Here is a 24,163-nt window from a genome sequence, read left to right as displayed (position 1 = left end):
AGGGAACAGGACGGATACCCGGGCAGGGGCGCAGGGGCGCAGTGGCGAGGGGCTTGGCGTGGGAACGCAGCTAGTCCTGACGCCCGAGCTGGGCAGGGTGTGCAGGGGGTGAAGGTCGGCTCGGGGTGGGGCGATGCGCCGAAGAGGGAGAGGGACTAAAAGCAAAAAGAAAGTCAGTTCTTCAGTGACTGATGCTGGGCAAAAGACACACTCTGAGCAAAGATTTATCAGTAGGAAGAAACCCTTATAGAAGGCGTCTATGACAGATTTGCCCAAAAGGTCTAAGTGGGGAGAAACTCCTGCGACTTGGGCGCAAAATAAGTGATATTAATAGTTATATTTAAATGACAATTTTAAGGGGGAATTAAAGCACACTGTTGAGGCAGAAGAAAGGACATTTTAAAACCTCCGCTTTGCTTTTTGTTTCTGTAACAACAAAAGCAATCGTATAGAGGAACACATCTGATCAATGCGAGTCTGGGTTATGTACACTGCAGATGTGGAAGTCCATCCAGGTCTCTCTCCAAAGTATTACTCCTGAGCTGCAAGCCAGAAGACCACGCTATTTGCTCACTTTGGGAGCAGAGAACCTTTCCTTACTCAGGTTTGGATACAGTTTTCCATTTCCTGGGAAGATTTGCAGTCTCTGAGGATTCAGGACCAGGAAAGAAGAGCTCAGGTAATGTCAATTTCTACCTATTTCATTACATAAATTTTCAGGTTTGTTTGTGGGAATCCACTAGCCACTTGTTTTTTGACTTTTGATTCTCTTAAGTAACTCTCTACTGGACATACCCAGAACTATTTTTTTAGCTGAGAAAATTACCTTCAACCTACTGTCCCTTTCTTTGCTTACCTAATGATAAGGTGGAAATGCTGTCTCAAATCATACAACATTAAAAATTTTTGTAACCATTATAGGTATAGTGACAAAAATGATCATGTGATTAATCCTGTATTAAATTTTAATTTGAGCTAAATTCTAATAATTTCATCTTTCTGTCTATATGAAGATACAACCAATTCAGCATTCAAGTTATTTTAAGTGCAGTTTATGGCTAAAGGACAGTTGTTGGTAGATTCCAAAAGAAATCTATTCTATTACAAGGAACACTGAGATTTATAAATTATGAAGGTCACTTTTCTTAGGAAAGGGTAATTTCATTACAACCTTTGTATGTTCTGAATTTCAGGCAAAAATTAGGTTTGGATCCCTGGGCTTGCCCCACATTTTGGTAACAGACACCAATTTTTCCAGCAAGTTGAGCATATTTCTTCCCTGGTTATGCTCGCCTACCGCCATGGCAGATGTGAGACGGTGGGAAAGGGACCAAGGAAAGGAGCAGAGGGATGTTCTAAACAGAGCAAAAGCAGATAGCATCATGCCTGCAAGGGTCAGCGTGGCCCACTGTGGCGCAGGTGCAAGGTTCAAGCCCTCGCTGCCAGTCAGTTACCATTACTTATGGCCATCATTTGGCAGTGAAGTGTCCAATGTGTCTTTTTTGGCAAGGACTTGAAGACATGTTAGAAGATTTATTCTTCCTTTCAGTGGATTATTATGTCTCTTAAAAATGTTTTTGAAGGTTTAATAAAATGAAAAACAAACATGTTCAGTGATAAAAATGTTATGAAACTTCATTTGATCATATACACACAGATATATACACAGAAACATACACATCTAATATATGAAAGACAGTAAAATGTTACTGATTGTATCTGGGTAGTGGGAGTATGAGTGATTTTATTTTCTTTATTCCACTTATTTACAGTTTCTAAATTTTTTAGGTTGCACATGTATTTGTTTTATAATCAAGTTTTTAAAAGCTTAGTCTAAAAGAACCAATGTATAAACAGGAAACTAATATGTGTCTATTTCATTTGTCACAGTATATTCATTATTGTCTCCAAATTCTCTTTTTGATGAGTCTAAGTAATAGGGATTGCTGCTTTTCATTAAGAAGTGAGGATCTGTAAAAAAGAATTTGCACAATAACAAATACCCACTTGATCACAAAGGTCCACATGAGGCCAGAACACACTGTGGCTTTGTAAAGAGTAAGCTTTACCAGAAAAGCTGTGAATGAAATTGGCCCCTTATGACCTTTCAGGAAGGTGTCCCAGATTACCAGAGTGACTGTGTGTGGTCACACTGGAACTTTGCTCAAACCGTATTTATAACTCTGAGGTGTGATGTTTTTTCAGGATGAAGGTGGAAGGCAGGGGAATCACTAACTTACTGGTCTCCTTTGCTGGGATCTGCCTGGCGGCTGCCCCCGGGGGCAGGGCCTGTCCTCGCCGCTGTGCCTGTTACGTGCCTACAGAGGTGCACTGCACGTTTCGGTACCTGACCTCTATCCCTGACAGCATCCCGCCCAGTGTGGAACGCATCAACTTAGGGTACGTGGGGGCCCTTGTCTTGATCCCTTCTCAAGGAGGGATTGATTACCCTGGTGACTCATCCCCCAAACACTTGTGACTTTGGGAGATTAACCAGTTATTTTAGCAATATTTCTCTTCTGAAATAAGTGCAAGAGAATCTTAAGCTTGTTAGGGGCAGTAAGAAAATTTTTCCTGATAAACTGTTACTAGGAGAAGAGTTCTCCTAGGACCTGATGTCACACTTGGTAAGTTGAGAGACTCATGATTATAGAAAAGTTTCATTCTGGCTACACGTCTGCTAAACATCTAATACAGCTCCAGCTGAGAATTAAGGATGTATCAGTGGGGAATAACAGGACAACAGGAAGTGTCCTCCTGTATATAAAAGATATGTATGAAAAGTCAGCTGGATTATTTTTAAGGCCCTTGGACTTTTCCCCATACAAACTGACTTACTAAAAATACTTTAAAAATGAATACCTAATTAAATCTGTTAAAAGGCAACTATATTTTAAAGCTGCACGAAAAGCTGTGTGTGTGAATGCACATGCCAGTGGACTTAACATCATTTGACATTAGCACCTACTATGTGCCAAACACAATGATGGTACCAGGGATACAACGATGAACAGGATACAGTGGTCACTAACAGAAGCCGTTGTTAAAGGGAGAGGACAGGTGTACAGTCAGTACAACTTGGTAACTGTAAGAGAGCGTATAAAGTGCCCTGGGAACAATCAATAATTCTAATAGCGAACATTCTTCATTGTGTCCTGGCATTGAGTGAAGCACTCTTCATGTATTCATTCATTTAATCCTCCTAACCCCTTTGGAGTAGAGTCCATTATTTGCATTTTACGGACAAGGAAACTGTGGCACAGAAAGGTTGCTGATTTTACCCAGGGTGGGCACCATTCCCAGATGCCTGAGTTCATAATCGTACCCGAAACCTTTAGCTTCAGAGCCCAGGTTTCTTAACCACTGTTTCATGATGATAAAGTCCGCTTGGAAGAACAAGGGGCCGTGTCATTAGGGAACAGTGTTCACAAATAGAGCCAGAGTCAAGGGCATTCCAACCTGAAAGAATAGCATATGCACAAAGGTTTGAAAATGGGAAGGGATGTGGCATGTTCCAGGAATATGAATGGGGTGACTGTAACTGAGACTGCACAGGTTGGGTAGAGCATTGACCTTCCGTGGCGTCTGATGAATTTCAGTAATATTTCAAGCATTGGATTATCTCCTTACAGCACAGGGGGAAAAGAGGGATTCAGTTTTATGTGTGTGTGTGTGTTGGGTTTTTCTTTGACATTTGAACTTTAGTTAACAGACTTATGCCTAGGATGACGTTTTTATTTCAGGTACAACAGTTTGGTTAGATTGATGGAAACGGATTTTTCTGGCCTGAACAAGTTGGAGCTACTAATGCTGCACAGCAATGGCATCCACACAATCCCTGCTAAGACCTTCTCTGACTTGCAGGCCTTGCAGGTGAGGCTGGTGTGGGGAAGGGGCTGGTTAACGAGGCGAGATGTGCCTCCAAAAGCCACCTGTTCCAAGAGAATCCACGTTCTGTAATGTAGTAGACATCAAGAGAAAATGTCAAAAACCTAATTTTTTCAGTGCAACACTATGTGGTATTAGAATAATAAGAAAATTCTGATTTTCTCACACTTCAGGCTCATAGAAAGTAAAAAGAAAAAACAAACAAAAAAAACCCCCCCAAAGCCCAGGAATTACTAAACCTTTAAAATGTAACCCTGAAAGGCTCCTTCCACTCTTGTTCACCTGGGTACTGAATGTAGTTTCTAAAAATAATTTTCTTTACACAGAAGTTAGCTCTCTATAAGGCAGTAATATACTTTTTTAAGTTTCACTTTATTTATTTATGCATTGCCTGGTTCAAAAAAAAATTAATGTTATGGGGACTTCTAAGAATGCATCAAATAGTGTAAGAATCACCACTCCAGTAGGTGAGGAAGTAAAAGGCAGAAGAAATGTTAGGAACAAGGACAAAGGGAGTGCAGGGAAATGCAGACATAAAGATCAGTATGTGCTGTAGGCAGGACTTGAGGCTTTTGAGAACCTAACTCAATTTATGATGTCTATTAATTTTGTAATAAATTAAAACTACTGTTCAGGAAAAGTACAATCACATCTGATTTTAAACTAGAAAAAAAATATCTCCCAAAGCTCATAAAACAGTGTAATAAAATTAAGTAAGTTCTACCCTTAGATAAAATGCCAGGGTGCAGAGAGCCTTTTCACATCATACCAGGCCTGTGTAAAGCCATAGATTTAAGTCTAGATATGTGATTCTGTTGATTTGGCTTTATCAGACTTTATTTGGAATATATGTCTTCAGAGGACTAGATGGAATACATATCCTTCATGGAATTCACACATACTTGTTTTCTTGACCAGGTTTTCAGTAGATATTGATGAACATTGAGTCTGGTAATATTTGGGGCAAAGCTGTTCCATGTTGCCAATTTAAATTTTCTTTGCTTATTAGGAAACTTGGCATTCCAGAAAAGCATTCTCAACAGAGATGACAGATTAGGTCAAATCAGGAAAATATGATGAGAAATCATTATTTTTACTAGCATTTCTTTTTCTTTTCTTTTTGGGAGAAAGAACTGGAGAATACTCACACACTACTGAAATATTCAAAAATTATTTTAATTTCAATTCAAAATTGACTATAACTGTATTACTCATAATAGCCAAAAAGTAGGTAACACCCCAAATGCCCATCAACCCATAAGTGGATAAACAGAGTATTTTTCCTATGTACACAATGGAATGCTATTCAGCAATGAGAAGTAATGGAAGGCTGACACATTTTACAGAAGGATTGGTCTTGAAAATATTAGGCTAACTGAAAACAGCCAGGCACAAAGACCACGTATCATATCATTATTTTAAATGCTGAGAAATAGACCTAGAAAACTGCTAACTTTGTTTCTGTGGATTTGCCTAAGAGGAGAGGGGAAATGACTGCTGACGGGTATCAGTTTTTATTTGGGGGTGATGAAAATGTTCTAAAATTAGATGGTGGAGATGGTTGCACAAGTCTGTGAGTATACTAACAGCCACCGACTTACACTGTTTTAAAAGGTAAACTTTATGGCATGTGAATTATATGTCAAAAATGTGAAAGATAAAATCAGTATAATTATGAAAAATTCAGGTTCAAGAAATCTTAAATTGAACTATCTTAAATTTACTTGAAAAAATAAGATACTTTTGTATCTGGTTGAAAATTTCCACAATAGGATTTTTCAAAAGCATACCATTTAAAGAGGTAGAATAATATAGTAAACCCCAGCGTAGCACCACCCAGCTTCAGTAGTTATCAACACGTAACAGATCCTATTTGACCTGTACCTCCACCCACTACTGTTCCACTTCACTGCATTGTTTTGAAACAAATCCAAGACACCATAATGTTTCATCTGTAAGTACTTCAATACGTATCTCAAAGTTAAGGAATCTTTTAAAAAATAACCACAATCTCATTATTGTATGTTAAATCATAGCAGTAATTCCTCAGTTATCATCAAATATTCATGAATGTTCTAATTTCCCTCATATTCTTATATTTAATTTACAACTAGTTTGTTTAAGTTAGGATTGAAACCAGGTACACATACTGCATTGGATTAATCTCAGTGTATGTTTTATTACTGATATAATTTTCCCTTTTGTGATAACTCCTTTGACAAAATAAGCATGTTCTTTTTATTCTTAGGTCTTAAAAATGAGCTATAACAAAGTTCGAAAACTTCAGAAGGACACTTTTTATGGTCTCTGGAGCTTGACACGGTTGCATATGGATCACAACAATATTGAATTTATAAACCCAGAGGTTTTTTATGGACTCACCTCTCTCCGACTGGTACAGTTGGAAGGAAACCAGCTCACTAAGCTCCATCCAGATACATTTGTCTCTTTACGTTACCTCCGGATATTTAAAACATCTTTCATTAAGTACTTATACTTGTCTGATAACTTTCTGAGCTCCCTCCCTCAAGAGGCGGTCTCCTATATGCCTGATCTGGAAAGCCTTTATCTTCACGGGAATCCCTGGACCTGCGACTGTCATTTGAAATGGTTGTCTGACTGGATACAGGAGAAGCCAGGTATCTAGACCGTTTCTTTCGTTGTCCTAATTTAATAGAAGAAATCTGCCTGGAGATGTTTTATGAGTGGGTAGGGAGGCCAAGGTAGTTTAGCTGGAAAGAAAGTGAAGTTTAAATAATAATGCAGTGAGAATGAACTGTCTCAATTCAAGAATGAATTAATCTTTCATTGCTTCAGGTCAACTAGCCTCCTGGCTTTTGGCAAAAGTGGAAATAGAGAAATATGTGCATTACTCTTCCCATGAACCATAAGAATCCTTCCCTCTTATCTTCCTCTTAGTTATTCAGTCAATGCATGTTTTTTGGAGTTCTGTTCAAGGCCCTGTGCTCAGTGGTGGGACTACCGAGAGCTCTGCTCTAACCATGTTTCTGGTGGGACACAGAGAAGCAGCAGTCAGTGTGAAAGGTGCTGTGTCGGGGAAAGTAGGATTTGCCATGAAGGGTTGATTTACAAGTTTCTGGTGTACAGACAGTGATTCATTTATACGTTTATATTATTTTTCATATTTTTTATTATGGGTTGTCACAAGATATTGAATATACTTCGCCATGCTATACAGTAGGACCTTGTTGTTTATCTATTTTGTATACAGTAGTTTGAATCTGCTAATCCCAAACTCCTAATTTATCCCTCCCCGCTTTCCCCCTTGATAACTGTAAATTTGTTCTGCAGCAACATGGATGGACCTAGAGATTATCATATTAAGTGAAGTAAGTCAGACAGAGAAAGACAAATATATGATTTCACTTACATGCGGAATCTAAAAAAATGACACAAATGTAAATGGAGCAGCCACTGACTGCTCAGCACTCACCCTCCTGGGAAGCCTGGCTGCTCCTCTGCTTCTGAATAATCATTTCACCACTTCCCCAGCTTGTCCACACTTCAATCTTCAATGGGTAACATTCATTATATTTATTAAATGTCTGTTGCCTTTCCTATGTCTAATTTATCTATCTCGATCCCCTAGAATGTGCCTAGAGCATATTGGTACTGAGTAATTTTCGTTAAACTAAGCTTTTATTAAATAGCCATCTTGCTGGTGACAACAAACAAGTCCACGAGCCACTTATGGTCTTAACTGTGTGATATATATGTGTATATGTATGTGACATATATATGTGTGTATGTGTATGTATAAATGAGCCAAACCCATTAGGGCTAACATTTCTCAGTGTGTCTAAATAATCAAATATCCTTTGAGATGCCTTAAGGATCATTCTATGAGACTCATGAATCAGTCACATCAACTTCTGTTTTGAAATTTTTTTCATCTACTCCAAGAGGTTGACACTTTCTCTTACCTTCCGTTGCCTCACTTGGCACTCCCTTCGCACGCATCTCAGGAGTCAGGTGCAACGCAGCTTCATCTATTTGTGGGTATTTTCCGTTCTTAGGTTTGGCAAAGCCCTAGGTGTTGCTTTTGTATGAAATATGAATTTGTGACTATTTCTCTGACAAACATTTGTTTCACAATTTTAAATTTGTCTTACTGCTGTTTCCAAGCCTGCCTGTATAAATAATTTCTTATTTTAATGCCAAAGCAAAATGTAATTTTAATGAAAAACACTTTAAGCGGCAAACTTAATATATGTAATGCCAACAGCGCATGTAACTCAGTTGAAGAGAAAACAATGTGGATAAATGGCTATGACAGTACTTGTGTGTGTGCAGGCAGTGATAGCTATATCAAGACTGCCAGCGGGTCATCTGCTACTGAAAATGCCTTCAGTTGTAAGACACATCTTAATTTGTAAGTTAAAATGTGGAAGAAATAGGCTCTCAGATTTAGACTGTCCTTTCTTCTTCCAATCTTTCCTGACCGTCCACTGGCCAGGACTAGGAACATACAGATGAAGAGTACTGAACAGTATGGGGCTTAGTCTTGTGCGAGACAGACAGCTAGACAAGTCATTCTACTAGTGGGTGGGGAGGGCTAGGAAGAAGTGGAAGGTACCAGGAGAACACAAAGCAGGGAGCCCGCGCAGCAGCAGTGCTCTTGCGGCTGGGTCGTGGAGGAGCTAAGCAGCTAGGCAGTGATGGAAGAGGGTGTGTCAGACAGCGAGTGCATTGGAAGTACGAGGAGTAGCCTCCGGCGGAGCCTGATAGGGCATGGCGGGGCTGAGGAATGGAAGGCACTTCTGCGGGAATGGAACCTAGTGTGATGGAGAGAATGGAAAGAACGTGATCAGATTTGCATCTGAGGTAAAATACCTGATGTCCAGGGCCTAGCAATAATCAAACCAAGATGTGAGTCTAATTCTGTGATGAGGTTTAATTAAGCCAGGAGTCCGTCATGTTCCTTGCAATAGCAGGGCCTGAGCCCAGGGTACTGGTTAAGTGGGTGGTTGAGAAGAGCCTCTCATGAGCGCTCACAGAGGTTTGCAGGCTTGCCAGCTACCTCCTCTGTGTAAGTTGAGACTTTAAAATGTGCTGAAGAATGCTGAGTAGCCAGATTACCTGTCGCACTAAGTGCACAGATGGGAAGGTGATTTGACCCTGTCCAGCCACTGTAGCAAATGAAATCTTCTAAGTAGTGCAGTGCTTCTTTTAAATGCTGTGTCTAATGCATGATATGGGAGCTACTACATGGAACAGCGTGGAAGTCCCTGGCTGCATTTTGTAAGGTAAAATCCTCTACCTCTTATCAAGTATTTCAGTGACCAGTCATTTTAAATAGTTTCACCAGAGCAGTATATTTAAATGAATGGGGACATGATATCTGAAATGCCTGAAAGAGGAGGTTTCTATGATTTGGAAAGGCTTAGGATGCTTCTTGAGTTAAAAGACTTTTCAGGCTTCTGACTTCACCAAAACGGCAGACCTTTAATGGGCTGCCCTGTTGCTTGGGCACAATGTTCTTCCTTTCCCATCAAAACTGATCCTCCTCCAGTGAGTCTGTCTCAACCAATCCAGTTACCAAACTTAAGACTGTGTCTCCCTACACTCTTCTCAATCACCCTCTGTGTTCAACCACATCTTCATTCTTATTGGTTCTACCAGCTTCATTATCTCCTGTATCCATCTCATCCTCTTCATCCTGTTGTATTACATATGTTAAGTTTGCCACTTAAAATGTTATTACACCCTACTTTGGCATTAAAATAAGAAGTTATTATGTATATCGGAAGACCTGGAAACAGAGCAGCAGAACATAAATTTAATATTTATGAAACAAATGTTTGTCAGCAAAATGGCCACAAATCCATATTTCACAGAAAAGCAACACGTAGAGCTTTATGGAACCTAAGAATGGAAGGTACCTACAACTAGATGAAGCTGTGTTACACCTGACTACTGAGGTATGGCAAAGGTATGGCAAATGAAGGTATGAGAACCTCTTGGCCTTTCTTTTGTTGATGTGGTGTATCATGTTGACTGACTTGCATATGTTGAATCATCCTTGTGTCCCTGGGGTGAACCCAACTTGATCATGGTGTATAATCTTTTTTGTGTTGTTGGATTCTGTTTGCTAATATTTTGTCGAGAATTTTTTGCATCTATATTCAACAATATTGGCCTGTAATATTCTCTTTTGATGGTGGCTTTGGTATCAGGGTGATGGTGGCTTCATAGAATGAGTTTGGGAATATTCCCTCCTCTTCAGTCTTTTGGAAGAATTTGAGAAGGATCAGTACGAGCTCTTCTTTTGTATGTTTGGTAGAATTCCCCAGTGAAGCCATCTGGTCCTGGATTTTTGTTTACAGGTAAGTTTTTATTTCATTTCTAGTGATCAGTCTGTTCAAATTAATCTGTTTCTTCTTGATTCAGTTTTGGTGGACTGTATGTTTCCAGAAACTTGTCCATTTCTTCTAGGTTGTCCAATTTGTTGCCATATAGTTGTTCATTGTATTCTTATGGTTTTTGGTATTTCTGTGATGTTGGTTGTAATTTTTCCATTTTCCTTTCTTATTTTATCTCTCTTTTCTTCTTGGTGAGCCTGGCCAGAGGTTTGTCAATTTTGTTTACTATTTCAAAAACCCAGCTCTTGGTTTGATTCTTATGTATTTATTATTTCTTTCCTTCTGCTGACTTTAGGTATTGTTAGTTCTTTTTTTCTAATTCTTTTAGGTGGTAGATTAGGTTATTTGTGATTGTTCTTGTTTTTTTTTTTTTTTTTTTTTGAGGAAGACCTGTATTGCTGTCAACTTCCCTCTTAGGACTGTTTTTGCTGCATCCCATAAATTTTGTGTCATTGTGGTCAGAATAGATGCTTGAAATAATTTCTATCCTCTTAAATTTCTTGAGGCTTCTTTTGTATCTGAATGTGGTGTATCCTAGAGAATGTTCCATGCAAACTTGAAAAGAATGGATATTCTGGTTTTTTGGACTGTGATGTCCTAAAAGTATCAACTAAGTCCAACTGTTCTATTATGTCATTTAGTATCTCCATTGCCTTACTGATTTCCTGTCTAGAACATCTATCCAGTGATGTTAGTGAGGTGTTAAAGTCTACTATTATTGTGTCCCCATTTCAATTTCTCCCTTTATGTCTGTTAGTATTTGTTTTATATATTTAGGTGCTCCTGTATTGGGTGCATATATGTTAATGAGTGTAATATTCTCTTCATTATATATTGCTCCTTTGATCATTATATATTGTCCTCTTTTATCTTTCTTTATGGCCTTTTTTTAAAGTCTATTTTGTCTGATTTGAGTATTGCTACCCCTGCTTTCTTGTCACTTCCATTTGCATGAAATATCTTTTTTTATCCTCTCACTTTGAATCTGTGTGTCCTTCACTCAGTCTCTTGTGGGCAGCATATAGGTAGGCTCTTGTTTTATTATCTCTTGGGATAGATGAAAGAAATTTCAAAGTAGAAGTTGATGTGACTGATTAAATCTCGTAGAATGATCATAAGGCATTTCAGTCAAAAGAGAACACTTGATTATTTAGACATGACAGAAATGTTGGCCCTAATGGGTTTGGCTAATTATTATGCACACGCACAATTAAGACCATAAGTGAATGGTGGACTCATTTGGTATTCACCATCAAAAGGCTGACTTGCAACTAAGCTAGACCAGGCCAAGATACGGTATCATTCATTCATGGCTCTTTCGGTAATAGAGAGAAACTTGGGATTTTCATTATGTCCAAGGACTTATAAATGGTAATTTATCAAACAGGTTATCTCTTCAAGGACAGCAAAGTTCTCTGAGTCTTAAAACATTAAAATGGAGAAACAGAACTAAATAACAGATAAATTAATAAAAGGTGACAAACATAAGCATATCATTTAGTTTCCTTAGATAAGGAAACTAACCAATATTTACTGAGTGCCAAATGTATATCAGTGCTTTCTAGGCATGGGAAATACAGCAGTGAACCAACCAAAATCATTGTGCTTATGGATATAATATTATGACTGGGTATATAGACAATATCACTTTTACAAATCAACCCAAAGACAAAAAAAAAGTAGGAGACTTTCTATCGAACACTAAAATTTTCTAATTGTTTTAAATTCTATCAAAAGCTATTTATCCAAAATGTTCAAATGTTTATTCATAAAGCCCAACTGTCCTCTTTTCTAGACATAATAAAATGCAAAAAAGACAGAAGTCCCTCAAATCCTCAGCAGTGTCCACTCTGCATGAACCCCGGGACCTCTAAAGGGAAGCCGTTGGTTATAGTCCCAGCTGCAGCCTTCCTGTGTACCAAGCCAACCATTGACCCCTCCCTGAAACTGAAGAGCCTGACTGTTTCGGAAGACAGCAGTTCTGTGTCCATCTCTCCCCAAGATTTCATGGCACCCTTCGGCTCCCTCACTTTGAATATGACAGACCAGTCTGGAAATGAAGCTAACATGGTCTGCAGTATCCCAAAACCCTCAATGACATCATCCATTGTATTCACTGAAGAAAATGACCACGTCATGCTAAATGCATCATTTGCAACATTTCTGGCATGTCACCTAGATTACAGTCACATTCAGCCAGTGTGGCAAGTTCTGGCTTTGTACAGCGACTCTCCTCTGATACTAGAAAGGAGCCACTTGCTCACTGAAACACCACAGCTCTGCTACAAATATAAACAGGTGGTACTGAAGCCTGAAAACATCTTTACCAACATAGAGGCTGATCTCAGAGCAGATCCCCCTTGGTTAATGCAAGACCAAATCTCCTTGCAGCTAAACAGAACTGCCACCACACTCGGTACATTGCAGATCCAGTACTCGAGCAATGCTCACATCACTTTACCGAGGGAAGAGATGAGGCCAGAGAAACATAAATGGACCATGATTTCCAGGGATAACAGTACTAAGCTGGAACACACTGTTTTGGTTGGTGGGACCATTGACCTAGACTGCCCAGGCCAAGGAGACCCTCCCCCACATTTGGAGTGGCTTCTGGCTGATGGAAGTAAAGTGAGAGCCCCGTATGTTAGTGAGGATGGGCGGATCCTGATAGACAAAAGTGGAAAACTGGAACTCCAGATGGCTGATAGTTTTGACACAGGCGTGTACCACTGCATAAGCACCAATTACAATGATGCAGACATCCTCACCTACAGGATTACTGTGGTAGAGCCCTACATAGAAGCTGATCAGGAAAATGGGGCTCACCATACAGTTTTCATTGGTGAAACACTTGACCTTCCATGCCATTCTACTGGTACCCCAGATGCCTCTGTTAGCTGGGTTCTTCCCGGAAACACTGTGCTCCACCAGTCCTCAAGAGATAAACAAGTTCTTCACAATGGCACACTAAAAATACCACAGGTCAGTCAGAAAGATCAGGGTTATTATTGGTGTGTAGCAGCCAACCCATCAGGGGTTGATTTTTTAATTAACCAAGTTTCAGTCAAAACAAAAGGTCAAAGGCCAGTGGAGCATAATACAGAAATAGATGGATCTGGACTTGATGAGCCCAGTCCCACTGCTCAGCTTAAGGACCCACCTGCTGCACAGCTCCCCACATCTTCTCCAACGGGAGCTGAGGCTGGAAAACAAATCTTGAATGCAAATAAGAAGTATAAACACAGGGTGTTAACACACCAGCGGCGTGGACAGTCAACTAGCCAACGTTTCAGGGAGCACAGGAGGCAGTTCCCTCCCTCTGCCCGGAAAGTTGACCCACAGCACTGGGCAGCACTTTTGGAGAAAGCTAAAAAGACCACCATGCCAGAGAAGGGAGAAAGTACCACAGCAAAGCCATCTCCACCAATCACCCAACTCCTGGAAATACCTGGTGAGGAAGTAGACTCCTCAGGCATGCTCCTTCCAGATGAGGAAGCTTCGGTCCTGGCAACAAAAACTCCCAACATTGTAGCAAGGACAGTGACTGTTGATTCCAGAAAATTACCTGATAGCCCCGTGACAAGTGCTGGCCCTGAAGTCTCCCCAATTGTGAGTCCCCAGATACTACCACCTGAAAACCCAACAGATTTCAGACCATCTACTACTATTAAAACTAGAGCCATGTCCAACAAGATAAACCCAACCACATCAAGCAAAATGCAAGGCACAGCCAGCCAGAATTTGTCTACTGTCTTTGCTCTACGATCTGAAGCAACTCAGTTTCAGAATGTTGATTATGTGGGGACAAAAGAGCATTTGCAGAGTGCACCCCCAATAACTGGGGGGGCTACGATCAAAGATGTCCATATCAAAATGCTTACTAGTGCTAACAGCAAAGCTGACATATTTTTAGCGTCATTCAATGCCACGAACAGTCATCAGACATCTGTACCAAGAGTCGGCAAACCCAGGAGCAATCACTCCCATTCTCACATTACTCAAAAACTTAGCATCTCTAAGCTCCCTTCGGGCCCATACACTGCTGCTCATTCTCAGTTACAGATTCCTAGAAATAGTACAATTAATATGCCACTGTCCAGACGCTTTGGAAGACGGAGGAAAATTTGGAACAGAGGGCGAATTATCAGCCCATATAGAACTCCGATTCTCCGACAGCATAGATACAGCTTTGTGAGGCCAACATTGAGAGGTTCTTCTGAAGAAAAGACTACTCCGCTTTCAGCCACAGAGCTCAATGTGGGATGCCCATCCTGTTCTCCCCGAGAGGGACTCACCACTATTGCAGCAGCACTGCCTTTTCCAAGTTCTCCCCCCATCACCCTCCCCAAAGCTGAAATTGCCAGAGTCTCAGCAGAAGAATCTACAACTCCAGTCCACAATCCATCATTACTATTTGAGAACAAACCAAATGTAGGTGTTGAGAAAACAACACCCACAATAAAATATTTCAGCGCTGAAAGTACCCAAGTGACTCCAACTAGTGCAGTCATGACTCGTGCCCCAACAGTCAGATCTATGGAAAAAATTCGTATGACAAATACTAGTTACCCAAGCGAGTCTAACACGAGTGAAGCTAAAGGAGACTCAGTGATTGTATCGCCACTTCCAGGTCCCACCATCAAGCCACCCTTGCCTACTACTATAGCCGTTACAAGATTTTTAAGAAGGAAAATTCCCTGGTATCAGATATTTGTAAATAACCGTATCCAAAAAGAAAAGCTAAAGAATCAGCATAAATTCGGTTCCCAAAAAAGCACAGACACGGTGCTTCCTAAAATAGCTCCTGCTTTACCCACAGATAAAGTTTCCGCCTTCCATTCCACAACACTCTCAGCAAGTGTGATGCAAAGTCCACCCATAACATCAGCTGCAACTCATCACAGTACCAGTAAAACACACAGTCCTGGGGGGAGCCGAACAGTGAAGGAGCTGCCCTTCCTACCCGGTTACCCTGCACCTCCTGGTGCCTTAAGTGAAGAATCAAGTACAAATTTCCTATCAATGCAAACAGCCACACTGACAACTGGTCCTACCACCCCTGCATCTGTCATTATCAACAAAACCCAAATAGCCAGACCCAGAGCACAAAAAGGACAAGGGGAAAAGGAGCCTCTGAAGAACAGGAATGACCCAAACACCTCTCCCAGCCAGACTTCTGGGTTCATTACATCCACCACTGTGACACCTCCTGTTCTAACCGCAGCTGAAACTTCAACCAAGCCCACTGTGTCTGCTTTTACTCATTCCCCTGTAGACAACATAAAAGAAATGTCAAGCACAATCGGTCTTCATCCAAGACCCTTTAATCTGACAGGTGTAATTGAAGAACCACCCCAGGAAAGTACTCAGACTTTGACGAGCACAGCTGCTTCTGAAACCGCTTTGTCCAGCAAACCACATCAGAGTACCACGCCTGTCATCAGACGTGCATCCATGCCACCATTCCTAAGCACCAGTGCCACTTCAGTGCCAATTCCCACCTCCCCTCCCTTGAGTAACCAAAGTCAAGTTACTGACAATCTGACAACTCCCATTTTCAGGATGAGGACAAGTACAATGGTTGAGCCACATGAATCTTCAAGGCACAATGCTAATCCACAGCAGTCAGCAGCAGCATCTCCCAAAACTCACCCAGATGCCACACTCACCATTGGAACCACCTACGTTATTGACTCCATTCTGTTACATTCTACTCCTATGCCGGCACTAATAACAGTTAAACCACAGAATTCTAAGTTGACTCCCTCTCTCTGGTCAGAAAACCACTTTTGGCGCAAGTCACACCCAGAAATTGCCGGAAAAGGCAAAAAGCCAGTTGTGAGCGTACTGCCTGCTCCAGGTTTGCCAGAGGACACCACTCATGCATCAAATTGGGATATACAGAAGAATGCAAAGAAAAGTACCTTTGATAAGACATCAGTTCAAAAAACAACAACTTCCAAACTCCTTCCCCTTGACTCTTTGTCTAGGAATATATTTGAAAGACCCAGGATCATTGGAGGAAAAGCAGCAAGTTTTACTGTTCCTGCTAACTCAGATGCCTTTCTTCCTTGTGAGGCTGTTGGAAATCCCAAGCCTACTATCCACTGGACCAGAGTCTCATCAGGTATTTGAAACTTTCTTTACAGCCAGTCTTCCTTAGTTACAAAACAAAATACTGTTATGTTTCAGGGTTACATCGCCAAAGTATCAACATGAACATGACATTTATCTAAGACACAAAAACCATTAATACCCTCGTTTGATACATGCATGGTGTTTTGCTCAATAGAAGGTTTTAAAACATATGTTAAGGCTGTTTTTTTTGAAATGCTTTGAAAGCAGATCAAAGAAATGTTTGAAAAAGAGAGAGTGGTCCTTGTGTTGAACCATCTGGCTTTTATATTAACATTGTGGGGATAAAAAAAATCCAGAAATAATTTTAGCAATCTGAAGACTCAGATGTATTTGTTCCCAGTAGCCTAACAAAAAGATAGCCTTCCTCTTGAGACTTCCATGTTAACTATCTGTTTTCTGTCTAAACTTTGATGACCTATGCCTATAAATTTCTTTCTTCTTATCAGGACTTGATTTGTCTAAAAGGAAACAGAATAGCAGGTTCCAGGTGCTCCCCAATGGCACCCTGTCCATACAGAGGGTGGACATTCAGGACCGTGGACAGTACCTGTGCTCAGCATCCAATCCTTTTGGCACAGATCGCCTTCATGTCACCTTGTCCGTGGTTTCCTATCCCCCCAGGATCCTGGAGAGACGTACTAAAGACATCACAGTCCATTCTGGAAGTACGGTGGAACTGAAGTGCAGGGCTGAAGGTAGGCCAAGCCCTACGATTTCCTGGATTCTTGCAAACCAAACAGTGGTCTCCGAATCATCCGAGGGGAATCGGCAGGCCCTGGTGACATCTGATGGAACGCTGCTCATCCACTTTATCAGCATTTACGACCGGGGCTTCTACAAGTGCGTGGCCAGCAACCCGGTGGGCCAGGACTCACTGCTGGTTAAAATACAAGTCGTTGCAGCCCCGCCTGTTATTCTAGAGCAAAAGAGGCAAGTTGTTGCAGGGACTTGGGGTGGAAGCTTGAAACTGCCCTGTACTGTAAAAGGAACTCCTCAGCCCACCGTTCACTGGGTCCTCTCTGATGGCACTGAGGTGAGACCATTAGAATTGATCGATTCCAAGTTCTTATTTTCAAATGGGACTCTGTTTATAAGAAACGTAGCCTCTTCAGACAGGGGCACTTACGAATGCATTGCTACCAGCTCCACTGGTTCGGAAAGAAGGGTGGTAATTCTTACAGTGGAGGAGCAAGAGACCATCCCCAGGATAGAATTTGCATCCCAGAAATGGATGGAGGTGAATTTAGGGGACAAATTACTACTGAACTGCTCAGCCACTGGGGAACCAAAACCAAAAATAATCTGGAGGCTACCATCTAAGGCTGTCGTCGACCAGTGGCACAGGTAAACCATACCTTTGTGTTGAGATTATCTTCTTTATCTATTTAGCTGTACAACTTCTGAAGTGGAAAATGTGATACCGTGAGGCTAGCAGCACACAGACTCTGCACATAAAAGTAAGTTTTTCTAAAGAGACCTAATCCTTTCAAGAGTAATAGAAAATAATATAAATTATATAAAAACCAATCTTTTCATATGCCTAACTCTAAGGGCCAACTTCTTACTGAGTTTATGTAATTAAAAAGAATAAAAATCTCATTTGCTCCCATAATAGTGACAGTTTTAAAATGGCAACTGTGTAAATGTACTCAATCTCTCTCTCCAAAACTAAGAAGGGATTTTGTAATGCAGTCAAGGTTCTGAAGAGACGTACTTCATTATTTCACTCTTCAGAGTCTCCTACTGAACATTTTAAATTTTAGAACAATCTGTACTTAACTTATTCTACCCTAAAATTGCAAAACACTTTATGAAAGGTCACAGCATTGAGGCCTCCACGAGGTGAAATGTATTTAGGACCACCATCACTCTGACCGTGTCAGACACATATATACACACGCTCTCTAGTATGTTCTGTTATGGGCATATTCATCTTGATTTTTATCTGTTTTCTCTATAGACTAATCTTATAAATTATAATTATTACTTTTCAAAGATTATGTAATATTTGCCATTTGCATGCAGTGATTTTTCATATGACAGAAAACATGGGGGTGAGCATTTCCATTTTATGTATCTATTTATTAATAGAAAACATACATGTAGGAAAAGTTATACATAATATGAATTTATGCTTAGAATATTTTTCTAGTGTCAAACTATAAGTAATGGATATAGTTAATGATTTAACTTGTGATCTTTAACTCCAAAGTAAATGTTAATTTTCAGGTTTTTCAAATAAGTCATCAAAACTGCCTGACTAAATGTTAAAATTGAAATTAATTTAGATTTAAGATTTAAAAATGCTGAGTTATGAAATGTAAATTTCAGAAGTCATGTTTATGCTTGTTAGCTAGCTACTATACATATGCCCATTTATGGCATCAAATATTTTCAATGGCTTACCAGTCTTTGTATTTAATATTATAATTATAGTCATTATAAGCATTCAGCATTAATGCTGAATGCCACTTCTTTTCTGAAATTAATGCATCTAAAAAAAATTCTATAGCACATGCTGGCGATTCTCGTTTACCCAGAAACTGCTCATTATTCTGTGTAATTTTGAATACAGTTTCACTACCCATGCAGAAACCAATGCAAGAAAAAAAAGCCTACTTGTCAGCTGAACTAAAAATAGCCTTTTCTGGGTATTTTTTTTTTTTAACCGTCTCAACTCAGCACTAGTGACCTACCTCCACAACTTTTAATATAACTTTTGTGACCTATGCTTCAGCACAGCATTTGTGTTTTCTCTGCTTCAGAACTTTGCTTCTCATGACCTGGGAGCTTGTTACAAGAGGAGAACTTCAGGCTGCACCTCAGATAGGCTGAATCAGAATCTGCACTTTAAAAAGATCCCCAGGTTAATCACATGCACAATAAAGTCCAGGAAGTGCTGCTTTAAAAGACTGCAGATGCTTGCCTGTGCATTAATCTTCATAAACAGTTCTTTCCTCTACTCAGGGAAAACACTTTCAAAAGTAAATTTCCTCTTAAAAATACCACTTTATAAAAGGAAACAGCTATAGTTCTGTCTCTTTTTATATATTACAACTTCAGATGCATCAGGTTTTTGGGTGGGGGACGGTATTTTTTTTAAGTCACTGGCTTTCAAAGGATTGTCTGCTCAACCAAGAACATTAGCATCAGTTGAGAACTTGAATCCAATATATGTTTTAACAAGCAATCTGTGTTCTTAAACAGGTGAATTTAGTGCGCACTCAAGTTTGAGACCAGCTCCAAAACTTAATTAAGCAGTGGGTTCCTGGATATCAGAAACTCTGAACAGTGAAACCAGGAAATATGCATCTTAAATTCTGATGCAGGTAATGAGGGAACCGCATTGAGAACAAAGATTTAGAGCAGTGGTTCTCAGACTTTGCTGCACATAAGAATCATTTGGACTAAGAGTCCTGATACCAAGGTCACACTCCACGCCAATTAAGTCAGCAATTCTGGAGGTGGGACCCAGGCACCAGTACTATTTCATACAAATGATTTTAATGTGCACCTGGGTTTGAGAAACAGTGCTCTTACAAAACATTAGGAAAGGATGACAGCAGATGGCAGTGTAGCATGGTGAAAAGAGCAAGGTACTGAGTCTCTCTAAATACCAGTTTTTTTCAGCTGTATAGTGGGGGAACTACCTAAAGATTAAAAAGTAAATGTAAAGGCCCTGGTAAGTTTCCTTTCCCTTCATTAAGTGCATCTATTATGATCATCTTTCCTTGGTTTATATGCCAGACAAATTCTTTTCAGGCTTGAAGAAAAAAATAAGTAAAAAGAACATCGGCACTTGTAAGTTGTCCTAGAACATTCTTCCTACTTACAGTATGTTTGTTGGAAGATAAAAAAAAAATGCCTTGAGGCTGTTTGACTTGGTTAGCAGTTATGCTTTGTAAGGTCATCCACACTTTTCCCTCTTGTTTCTCTGATCAGCTCATGTTGCCAAAAAATTAGAAGAGAAACAAATGGGTGTTTTTGATTGTGTTTTTAGCACTTAAGTTTCCACTAGTCTTGGAAAAACTAGATTGTTTTACTAGGAAAGATCTGCCATCTGGTGGTTCAAAATGGTAATGGCAGGCTGTGTAGTGGCTTCAGAGAGAAAAATGGTGTTCATGCGGTTCAATACGATGCAGAGACCAGAGTCACTTCACAGCTGCCTGCAAAGGACACATGCTGTGGCAAGCTTCTAATGAGGCTTACCTTGGCATTTTATCACCAAATAACTAATTGTTTAGTTACTAACATCTCCTTAAAAAGTACAATCCAGTATCTTTTCTGAGCAAGTAAATTTGTGTAGAATTTCTTTACTGATGTATACCACAAAATGATCATTTGATATGTAAAGTGGTCAAGACAGTCATAGGTCTAGGAAATGGTATTTCTCACATTCTCCTCACGGTTAAAATGTTGTTTTTTTCTAATAGCCATGCAAAGGAGATTCATTTGAAGTCCATCTAAGAAATACTACTTGTTTGCACTAAATTACACCTATTCAGTTAATTTCATCTTTCAGAACAGCTTAAGAGACAGTTAATAAGCCAGTACTGATTTTAATTTTATTGCAGCAGTTTAAGAAAATGTCCATACGCTAACCCTACATAAATGAGACAATTTCCCTGCCCCTTGCTAACAGCCGCACACTGAAATCAGTCTCTTTTTTCCCCCTCAGAATGGGCAGCCGAATCCGCGTCTACCCGAATGGATCCCTGTCTATTGGATCAGTGACAGAAAAAGATGGTGGGGAGTACTTGTGTGCGGCAAGAAACAAAATGGGGGATGATCTGATCCTGATGCGCGTCAGCCTAAGACGGAGACCTGCCAAAATTGACCACAAGCAACATTTTAAAAAGCAAGTGTTTCACGGGAAAGACTTCCAAGTCGATTGCAAGGCTTCTGGCTCACCAGTGCCCGAGATATCCTGGAGTTTGCCCGATGGGACGATGATCAACAACGCCATGCAGGCTGACGACAGTGGCCACAGGACCAGAAGGTTCACACTCTTTGACAATGGAACCTTATACTTCAACAGAGTTGGGATGGCAGAAGAAGGAGATTACACTTGCTATGCCCAGAACACGCTAGGGAAGGATGAGATGAAAGTCCACTTAACGGTAGTAACAGCTGCCCCACGGATCCAGCAGGGTCACAAGACCAGCACGAGAGTCAGGGCTGGAGACACAGCCGTCTTTGACTGTGAGGTCACTGGGGAACCAAAGCCAAAAATATTTTGGTTGCTGCCTTCCAATGACATGATTTCATTCTCCAGAGACAGGTACACGTTTCACACCAACGGGTCTTTGTCCATCAACAAAGTGAAACTGCTCGATTCTGGAGAGTATGTCTGTGTGGCCCGAAATCCTGGTGGGGATGACACCAAAATGTACAAACTAGACGTAGTCTCCAAGCCTCCATTAATCAATGGTCTGTATACAAACAAAACTGTCATTAAAGCCACGGCTGTGAGGCATTCTAAGAAACACTTTGACTGCAGAGCCGAAGGGACACCGTCTCCTCAAATCATGTGGATCATGCCAGACAATATTTTCCTCACGGCTCCATACTACGGAAGCAGAATCACAGTCCATAACAATGGAACCTTGGAAATTAGGAATGTGAGGCTTTCGGATTCAGCCGAGTTTATCTGTGTGGCTCGGAACGAAGGCGGAGAGAGCGTGCTAGTGGTGCAGTTAGAAGTACTGGAAATGCTGAGAAGACCGACCTTCAGAAATCCATTTAATGAAAAAATAGTTGCCCCGCTTGGAAAGGCCACAGCGTTGAATTGCTCTGTTGTTGGAAACCCACCACCTGAAATAATCTGGATTTTACCAAATGGCACACAGTTTTCCAATGGACCACAAAATTCTCAGCATCTGATAGCAAGCAACGGGTCACTTATCATTTATAAAACAAGTCGGGACGACGCAGGAAAGTACCGGTGTGCAGCCAGAAATAAAGTTGGCTACATTGAGAAGCTAATCGTATTGGAAATTGGCCAGAAGCCAGTTATTCTCACTTACACACCAGGAACAGTTTACTGTATCAGTGGAGACTCTGTATCATTGCACTGCGTCGCTGATGGAAGCCCCAAGCCAAATATCAAATGGACTGTACCAAGTAGTTACGTAATAGACAGGCCTCAAATTAATGGCAAATACATACTGCATGAAAACGGCACATTAGTCATCAAAGACACAACAGCTTATGACAGAGGAAACTATATTTGTAAAGCTCAAAATAGTGTTGGCCACGCACTGATTACTGTTCCAGTAATGGTTGTCGCCTACCCTCCACGAATTACAAATCGCCTACCCAGGAGCATCCTCACAAGGACAGGAGTGGCTGTTCAGCTCCACTGTGTTGCTCTGGGAGTCCCCAAGCCTGAAATCACTTGGGAGATGCCTGACCACTCCCCGTTCTCAGCGGCAAACAAAGTGAGGACACACGGAATTCCGCCTTTTCCCCCACGAGGTACTCTAGTCATTCAAAATCCACAAACCTCGGATTCAGGGATATACAAATGCACAGCAAAGAATTCACTTGGAAGTGATTATGCAACAACGTATATTCAAGTCATCTGACTTAAAACTGCTTGAAAAAAGCCAACATCTGTACAGAATTTATTTTTTGGAAGAAGTTTAATCAAAGGCAGCCATAGGCATGTAAATGAATTTGAATACATTTATAATATTAAATTTATAATAGACATGCAAAAAAAACAGGACTTGTAAATAAATGCATTATGAACCGATACTGATTTTGTTTAATGGATCTCAAAACAAACTTTTAACTTAAGGCACTTTTATTTTGCCAACAAATAACAATGAACATTAAGAGAAAACTATTAACCATAAAATAACAAGTGGCTAATGTACCTGAATTCTTCAGTAAAGAACGGACTGTTTTTTCTTTCACTAGCATTTGCCTAGTGTCCACCTTCTATCAGTGTAACAGGCATGGCACTGGGGACAGACACAATGGAAAAGATTAAATTTGCAGTCTTGATGTATAAATATTGTGGTTGGCTTATAAATATTTTACTAAAACCCACAGAAAATAAGCACTGAACTGTTTCGATTATGAGTCACCATTTTGTGCACACTGAAAATTTTCACTGATGGGGAATACAAAAATGTTTCAGTAACTGCATTTGAAGATAAATGCAGGCTGACTTTCCACGTGGCAGAAGCAGCTTAACACCTGCACATCATAAAACATGAAAAGGGACTGATGTCGTCTTTACCCAAATAAACCAATTGAAAAGGTTTCTAAAGTACAGCGAAACTTCTTTGTAACTTCAAAATCAAGCACAGGAATCCCTGGTTTGGATAAGGAAAATTTTCTGAGGAGGAAGCATTGCTTTATGAGCATTTATTCCATTAAGTGATAATCCTTTATGTGACGGGGAAATGTTTGGGAAGACCTAGATTTAATACATACAGTGGAGTTTTACAGTACTTAAAATTTTAAATTTGATCAAGCCTACACAAAAATGTTGCTTTTTGTAATTCACTGAATTTATATTACATGCTTAACTCAACTGGAATTAATTTGGGGGATATCATGATGCATCTTTTATAATTCTAGAGGCTAAGATTTTCCAGTGTAATTTCTCCAGCATCTATACAACTATTTGCCTATTATTAGAATCATAGGAACCTTAATAAGTGAAAATGAGGAAGAAAATGTCATAGGTCTTGGTCAGCTGTCTCAGCACACAAAACCAAGAGCTTCATTTGAGATAAACT

At 40.2% G+C, this 24,163-nt stretch overlaps 2 protein-coding genes across 2 annotated transcripts in view; one reads left to right on the top strand and one right to left on the bottom strand.

Moving 5' to 3' along the window:
* Positions 1-343: 343 nt before the first annotated feature.
* On the top strand, positions 344-23,297 carry IGSF10 (immunoglobulin superfamily member 10). The gene is made up of 7 exons (XM_010986726.3): positions 344-679; positions 2,206-2,400; positions 3,744-3,873; positions 6,137-6,527; positions 12,067-16,398; positions 16,856-17,753; positions 21,088-23,297. Exons 2-7 carry the CDS (start codon positions 2,207-2,209, stop codon positions 22,994-22,996), a joined length of 7,854 nt encoding a protein of 2,617 aa, XP_010985028.1. The 5' UTR covers positions 344-679; position 2,206; the 3' UTR covers positions 22,997-23,297.
* Positions 20,953-24,163, bottom strand: part of MED12L (mediator complex subunit 12L) — a 294,791-nt gene continuing 291,580 nt past the window's right edge. The window contains exons 47-48 of the mRNA XM_031449309.2: positions 23,291-23,377; positions 20,953-22,223 (exon numbers count right to left, since the gene is read on the bottom strand). The gene's annotated coding sequence lies outside the window, so the exon portion shown is untranslated. The remainder of the gene's footprint in view (positions 22,224-23,290; positions 23,378-24,163) is intronic.

Source organism: Camelus dromedarius, chromosome 2, assembly GCF_036321535.1.
Source record: "Camelus dromedarius isolate mCamDro1 chromosome 2, mCamDro1.pat, whole genome shotgun sequence".
Classification (NCBI taxonomy): domain Eukaryota; kingdom Metazoa; phylum Chordata; class Mammalia; order Artiodactyla; family Camelidae; genus Camelus; species Camelus dromedarius.
Note: the sequence above shows the minus strand (reverse complement) of the source record. Positions and strands in the feature narration are given on the sequence as shown.

Excerpts from the sequence above, each read along its gene's own strand:
- IGSF10 (XM_010986726.3), top strand. The coding sequence starts at position 2,207 with ATGAAGGTGGAAGGCAGGGGAATCACTAACTTACTGGTCTCCTTTGCT. Across the intron at positions 2,401-3,743 it reads GTGGAACGCATCAACTTAGG|GTACAACAGTTTGGTTAGAT; the intron begins GTACGTGGGGGC and ends TTTTTATTTCAG. Across the intron at positions 17,754-21,087 it reads GTCGTCGACCAGTGGCACAG|AATGGGCAGCCGAATCCGCG; the intron begins GTAAACCATACC and ends TTTCCCCCTCAG.